General features: G+C 35.9%; 1 protein-coding gene across 1 annotated transcript; it reads left to right on the top strand.

The window, feature by feature from the left end:
- The first annotated feature begins 734 nt into the window (after window positions 1-734).
- Window positions 735-6,075, top strand: LOC131947278 (uncharacterized). Its single transcript, XM_059308433.1, has 2 exons — window positions 735-840; window positions 3,529-6,075. The coding sequence occupies exon 2, from the start codon at window positions 3,600-3,602 to the stop codon at window positions 5,568-5,570; it is 1,971 nt and encodes a 656-aa protein (XP_059164416.1). The 5' UTR covers window positions 735-840; window positions 3,529-3,599; the 3' UTR covers window positions 5,571-6,075.
- The last annotated feature ends 1,742 nt before the right edge of the window (window positions 6,076-7,817 follow it).

The following is a 7,817-nucleotide window of genomic DNA, read 5'->3' as shown; positions in this document are numbered from 1 at the left end:
TGACAATAACGTAAAGTATCTTCCATACATTTCTTAGTAGTGTAGTGGGTAAGCAAAAATGGCCAGGCAGTTTTTCATTGATTGCAAAGGCTGGTCAATAATGTTGCTTGTCTGGAGGCTTGCGAGTGAGACCTAATTCAGCATGTAGACCCTATGCCTAACATTTGTATTATTTTAATGTTTGTTACCACCTCACTACACGATCTGACGCTATCTGACAAAGTTACTTTCAAGTGCTGTGCATTTTTCAAAAGGCGTCAATCATAGAGTCATGTGTCAGAACTCGACCGCTATTTAAACTAAAATGTGTGCTCGAATATTAAAACATTTGCTTTTATAGTAAAAAAAAAAAATCCAATAATTTAGCTTTAAAGGGAAATTTACTATGATTTAAAAAGGAAATTTGGGGGCCCCTAAAAATCGGGGGCCCCTGGCTGCAGCCCTCTCAGCACCCCCCTTAATCCGCCACTGCCCCCCCCCCCCCCCCCCCACCTCCATTACATATGATTGAAAAAATTAAAATCAACACAAAGCTGTAGAATGGTATTAGATCCTAAATGATTAGTAAGAAATAAGACAGCGTGTGTATGGTATAGCTACTAGATCTATATTTTAAAATAGAAAACAACAAGTAACACAGATCTATCATATTGATAACATATTTATTATTGAGAACAGTCAAATTCAAAACATTTCGGGGAGACAATCCATATATTTAAGGAAATGAAAACAGGGTTGATTTGGAAGGTAATATTCTTTTACGAAAAATAAGGATAATCCTAGAGAAGTACTCTTACCACATTTGGCGGCTAAATTTCTTTGTTTAATAATAAATAATAAGTAGGTTTACAATTTTTCTTTATAGAAAATATCTAAAATAATATTGGTAAATAGATTCTAGATCTAGATATAATTAAAATAGTCCAGTAACAACATGATCTAGAATCTAGATCTAGACTCTAGAATAGAATTTCTAGCTAAACAAACTAACCATTACCAACCTTACCACCCGACAAGTACTGAATGAAGAGCAGGTTCAGACGGGGCGGGGTGGGGGTGGGGGGGCTCGGGTCAATGTAGACTATTGTAGACCTCCACATTACTTACATTTAAAATTTAAAAAAATGAAAAACAACTGCATACTATACTGAATGTAAATGGGGGTGGATTGCAGCTGTTTTCTAAAATAAACAAACAACTCTGTAGGCTATTTCACTATTTCAAGTTTATTTTTATATTTTAAGTTTATCTTTACTTTAAACGTTTCAAACGATTGAAACATATGTTTAAAAACAATTAGATCTAGATCTAGACCTCTCTGATAAATAATGCAACAGATATTCATAGTAGTGTAGGCCTTTGTCATCATTTTTTGCCAAAGACGATGTAGATCTACTTTTTTTTAAAGTAATAAACTCAAAATAACCACATTAAATTATAAATTTAAATAACAGTGCATGTTGATTGTGCTTGAGTGGTCAAGCTGTAGGGCTCACTGAAATGGGGGAGAAGTAGTTTGTTATGGAAACATGTGTAGCAGCAGTGTCCGTAGGGTTGAGTAAAAGCAATATGATGTCACGTTTATTAGCTAAAATTTTAACCCAACCCATATAGTCACTAATAGCTAGACAGCCACAAATGACATCAAATAGTTTGGTCTACAGCCCCACTAACAGTTACTCTGTAGACTTAATAAAAAATATTTTATGACTGGCTGCAACCTATGCTGACTACTTTTATGAAAAATAGTGTGTAAAATTGAGAGGAACACAGTGTCCATTCTCGATCACTCTTTCAATAAAGAACAATTTTAAATAGTCTTAGCACATCCACACAGTAAGTTTACACGCTGAAGACCAAAGGTTGTTGTGGAAAAGTATTATTTCTAAAATTAAATTAACTTTTTCCAGACTTTTTTAAAAGCCATTCAAGCATTTACTTTTCTAGACATTTTCCAGACTTAGCACAAATGTTGACCGCGCTATATGCATTGATTAATTTTTTGGTATAGAACGAGAAATAAAAGTAGCCTGTCGCTTGACCTATTTTTTTACCGTCGTCATGGTAAAGATGGCTGCCAAAAACGACGATATTATTATTTTAGAAATGTATACTTAAAATCATTATTTTTGCGTATTATTCAACAATACCAGTCTAGTTTTACCAATTGACGATTAGTGTTTGATGCAAACTTGCCATTTGTAGTGTACATTGTTTTGGTGTAATCGCTGAGAATATCGAGCAGAACATAATAAAAGTAAGAAAAATGTGAATTTGATATTTGATATTGTTCTAAACTTACTGAAAATATATTCTAAACTATAGACAATTATAGCTTGCTTTCTACTAAACTAATGTCATTAATGTTTTAAAAATCATGCAGGGTAAAAACAAAACCTATAAAACATGACTTGATCGAGACAACAGCAAACTAAGCCCGTCCATTTTGCCCGCCGTGTATTTGAATGGGGTTAAATCTAGCAGATCATACATTTCTGCTGAATGGCAGTAAACTGTCAATCATGACACAACAACACTCCTTAAAAAACGAACCCACCGTATCACTGAAAATCAGTCATATCATCGTAGCCATTTAAAAACAAACGCATTTTTCACAAATCATTTTCTAAGCTATTGGTTAGATTTGATAAATAAAATTGGTATCAAATTAAAGGTAAATAAATGTAGTTTTTAATTGTTTAAATAAGTCATCTTGAACAATAATGAAGTTTAAAATCTTAGGCGACACCCTAATAAAAGTAAACACACATAGAGGTCATAAACCCAAGGAGGCTACTACTTACAAATATTATGACGGTTAAGATGGTTAAGGCATCTACAAGTGCAGAAAAGCATCCTATCAAATAGAAAAATAGATGTCTTATACTTTGCATTTTGTGTTTGCTATGGCAAAAAACATTTAAATAAACCTAGCGCTTAACATATAGGGCCTAATTTATGCTAAGTCGTTCCAAATATACTTATTTTTTCAACACTCTCTGGGCTCTACTTGTAATATTTAGGCCAAGTAATATAAATAAAATACTTCACATACTTAGCCCGCAACAAGCAGCACTAGTATGATAAAAAACCAGTAATATAAAATTACAATACCTACTTTAATAAAGAAAAATGTTTTTATTAATTATGTCAATTAAATACTTAAGCCTAGTAACTTTTAAGTAACTAGTAGGCACTATAATTACTGATCAGAGGTACCTCCTGCCACGAGTTTAATAAATGTGTTCTGTAAAATTGCTCTTATAATGTACCATAGCTTAGGCCATTACTTGTTCTTGGATCAGTTGCAATTAGTTTTAAATAGCACTTTTTTTATGTTTACGGGGCGGGGTGTATAGTTTACAAATATTTTTAAATACTGATAATGTGAATTGAGTTCACATATAATAAAGAAATTACATTAGACTCACAATAAAAGAAACTGCATTAAATCATCAAAATGTAAATTTTTTAAAAGTATAATTATGAGCCAATTGTAAATACATTTTTTACTTAATATCTTTTCAGGATCTGTAGCACCCTTGTATCAAATTCAGGATCTATAGCACCCTTGTATCAAATGTGAAGTGTCTATTACCATGAGTGCGGAAGCTATCATTGTGGTTGGGCCACTCCTTTGGAAATGTGTAAACTGTAATTTGCTTATGTCATGGCAGCATAGTGTAGATAGCCACCTCTTAACCAAACACAAAGCAGAGATTAACCCAAATCTTAATCTTGAAATCCCAGAAGAAAATTTCTGTCGCATTGTAGAATGTTCCTGCAACAAAGCTAGGAGAGAGAATGTTGTGGTGGTTGTTGAAGAAAACGGTGCAGAATCAACTCATGAAATCCTGCACTGTCCTGTTGAAGGTGACGTGGCCTACCTGACAGAAGAGCAACAGCAGCAGGTGGTAGCCTGTGTGCAGGAAGGCAACTGTGTCACAGTGGAGGATGGAACATCACATCTGCTATTGAATGTTGTTGACAAGTCTGACGATGCCAACAAAATGACTGAGAACCATCAGGATGAGAATTCCCAGACACTTTGTTTAACTTTTGAGAAAAACAGTGAAGATTTATCTTCCACTCTCTGCTACTTTGTGCAGACAGAAAACTCAGATGACAGTCAAGAAGTGTCTGAAATACTGTGTGAGTTTGCTAGAAATGAGACCAGGGGAATTAAAGGAAATAAAATCTCTTGTACTGAAGGTGAATCAGAGAAGCAGGAAGAGTCAGAAACATTATGTGGTATAGTTTTTGAACCAAATAATGAAACGTATCAAGATGTCTCTAAAAGTGACAATGTGCCTCCAACATTAAAAGTACTATGTAAATTGGCAGTCGAGGAACACCAGAGAAAAATCAACAACACTGGAAATGAGGACTCTGAGAAAGATGATAAAAAATCCACAGACACACCTGAAACCCCCAAAACAAAAGTGCCCAGCCCAGAGGATGATCTGCCGAAAGATTACTCCATAGTGGCCATCCATGGTTTCCAGATCCCTGCACGCTTTGCTGACATGGGGGATGGTATCAAAAGTTTTAACCTCAACAAATTTTTAACCTCACTGCCTGGCTCTACAGCTTCTCAGCAGCTAATCAACCTTGTGAAATCACTCACTGCTTACAACATTGAACTCACTGTTAGAGAAGATGGCGGATTTCTTTTTCATTATAAAAAAGACGGTAATGAAAAGTCTGATGCTAATGAGCAATCCTGTTCCTGTACCATATGCTACAAAGACTTTATATCTGTTGAAAAGTTTATGAGGCATTTATATTTTACAAACCATGGAATGAGCCCCCATATGTGTGGAAACTGCTTGTGTCTTTTCCACAACCCCTTTGCATTGCATATTCATCAACTTGAAACTCACTTCAAGCTAACCAAAAATTTGCCATGTGTTATGTGTGACGTAGTGAGGAAAGATAGTCTGTCAATCATCACTCACATGAACAGTCATCGCAAGAGTATACTGGCATTTAAAGGCATTGAAACTCCTGTTGGGCTTGAGCCCAATGAAAACAACAAAGCTATTCAAAATAAAAAGAAGGTTACTTTCAATGAAGAAAAGAAAACTAAAGAGAAAAAAGTTTCTAAGGTTGAATCTGAAGGTGAGTCAGATGATTCAAGCTCAAATTTAGAAAACAGCAGATCTAATGCATCACCTAAGAAAACTGCAACTTCGGTTTCTGCAATGCAACAAAAGAAGCGGAATCATGGATTTATAAATGTTGCCAAACTGTTTTCCAAAAAGTCACCAAAATCCAAGGAAAACACATTGCCCTATAAAAAATCTGGCAACGAAAAGGCCACGCCTAATCTGGGTAAAAGAAAACTTAATGGTAAGGACAATAATGAGGAGGAACCAAGAGGAAAGGTCCAGAAGAGTTCAGAAAAGAAAAGTAAGAAAGAAAGTCCAAAAAGTGATTCAGACTCTCCTGATGCCAAAACTTTGCTCCACCAAGAAAATGATGAAGATGATTCTGGTAAACGGCGTAGCAGCAGGCAAAATAAAGGAAGAAGTTCTTTTTATAAAGAATTTGCTGTTGACTTCCCCTGATTGAAAATTCTTTTAGTATTATTAAAATTGTAACTGATATAGAGTGAAACCTAAAACTACCAAATGAATTAATGGGCACTTAGGAAGCTTAAATGAGAACATTTCAAACATTTGTTGGAAGTGCCTGTATAGTGAATACTATGTTTATGGATTGTATGTTATTTTTGTGTGTAGATTATTGTTTTAAAATGTTTTTGTTATTATTGCCATCCTCTGTCATACAGTTAATGTCATTCATATAAGATTATAAATTTTGAACATCTGAAAAATGAAAAAAATGTATTAAGATTATAATGACAGGTTTAAAATCTTAATGAGCCTCTATTCCACACCACATAGTTTTCCTTGACTGTACATTCTCTAAAGATAATAGGACCTAGATTATATTTACACCATGTCACTCTTCCAATAATAGTACAGGTGATTTATTTTTACACTTAAAATTTTATCTTGTTCTCTGTTTATTTAATGTGAACATTAGTTGTAAATTAAAAAGTAAATAAACAAAAAGTGATAAAACTTTGTATGTTTACACTCTATTTATTCCCCATTGAGCCTAACATTACACTTAAAAAAAAGACAATGCACCATTTGTATTTGATAGTATTGTGTTATACAACTGACACTTGGGTGTTGTTTGAATTTCAGAGAATAATATCACTGTTACTGGTGGATTCTTGATAGTGCTGAACCAATTTTAAAAAATACAGCCTTCATAGTAAAAAAAAACAGTGGAATCAATGCCGTTAGTTGTAGTAGGTCTAAGTTAAATACTGACAAAAGTTATTCACTTAAGTTAGACCATTAGTTTTAACAAAAACATAGCTTGTGCTACTGTACCTTAATCTGTTTGCTTACACACTCAATTCCACACTGTCCATTAGTCAACATGTGGGTTATTGGTCAAATCTTGCAGCTCAGCTTTAACACATTTCCAATTGAGAATTTCATTCGAATTTCTTAGGTAGTTGCAGATCCACCCACTAAGTAAGACAGTGGCGTATGCATGGAGTGTTAGGTTATACCCCCCCCCCCCCCCATGGACCCAAAAAAAATGCAATTTTACATTCTTAAAATCTATATATATAATTCTCTTCTTGGAGACCCTAGAAAACACCAAGCTGTAAGCGCGCTTCCTACCACCCCCACCCCTACATGTTCTGGTGAACTGTGGTTCACGCTAAATGTTTACAATCGTAGAGCCGGGTTTAGTGACGGCAACTAGGGGCAGATAATGTAGTTTGAAACGATTTTAAACTTAGGGGAGGTAACTAAGAGGAGTTTGCGTTCAGGGGGGGGGGGGGGTAGGGGATATCGTCCTTAACGAACTACTGATAGTGTTTTAAAGCAAATATTTTCAGTGGCAGCATTGGTACTGTCGAATTAACCAATTATGAATTACTTAAAAGTAGAAAATAAAACAACTAAATAGCGGCGTATGATACGCCGCGGGTCAGCTCGTTATATATAATTAATCAATTTCGAAACGGCTATCACTGACTATCACTACAAAAATATCAGCTTGCTTCTAATTATCCAATACACTGGGTCACTTATCAATTCTTTACATAACACCGGAATGGAGAATAGCGTAATGTAGATATGGATCCAGAGTTTCTTCCAGGCATCTCTTTGGGGGGGGGGGGGGGCGAAGCCCCCCGAAAATTTTTTACCGCCCCCCCCCCCCCCGAACGAAATGAAATTTATATAATTTATAAAGAAAATATATACTTTTAACAGTGTCCGCCCCCCCGAAGAAAGTTTACCGCCCCCCCGAAGATTTCAAGTGCCCCCCCGGAGAAAAAAGTCTGGAAGAAACACTGTATGGATCTGCTGCTAAGTTGTTACAAAAACATTTCAATAGATGGTGGTGTTCTCAACAGTGCCACACAATTTGTGGCTAACAAGTTCAAAGAAAAAAATGTTGAGATTACAATTGAAGAAGATTTTGAAGCAACACCAGAGTTTCTTCCAGGCATTTCTTCGGGGGGGGGGGGGGGGGCGAGGCCCCCCGAAATTTTTTTACCGCCCCCCCCCCCCCGAACGAAATGAAATTTATATAATTTATATAGAAAATATATACTGTTAACAGTGTCCGCCCCCCCCCCCGAAGAAAGTCTACCGCCCCCCCCCCCCGAAAATTTCAAGTGCCCCCCCCCCCCCCGGAGAAAAAAGTCTGGAAGAAACACTGAGCAACACTCGCACGCAAACCACACTTGATGTCTGATAGTCGAGAGAAAAACCACG

This window comes from Physella acuta, unplaced genomic scaffold (genome assembly GCF_028476545.2).
Source record: "Physella acuta isolate Inbredline_101_S28 unplaced genomic scaffold, ASM2847654v3 ptg000591l, whole genome shotgun sequence".
In the NCBI taxonomy this organism is placed as follows: Eukaryota; Metazoa; Mollusca; class Gastropoda; family Physidae; genus Physella; species Physella acuta.
The sequence above is the reverse complement of the archived record's forward strand: the minus strand, read 5'-3'. Positions and strand labels throughout refer to the sequence as shown.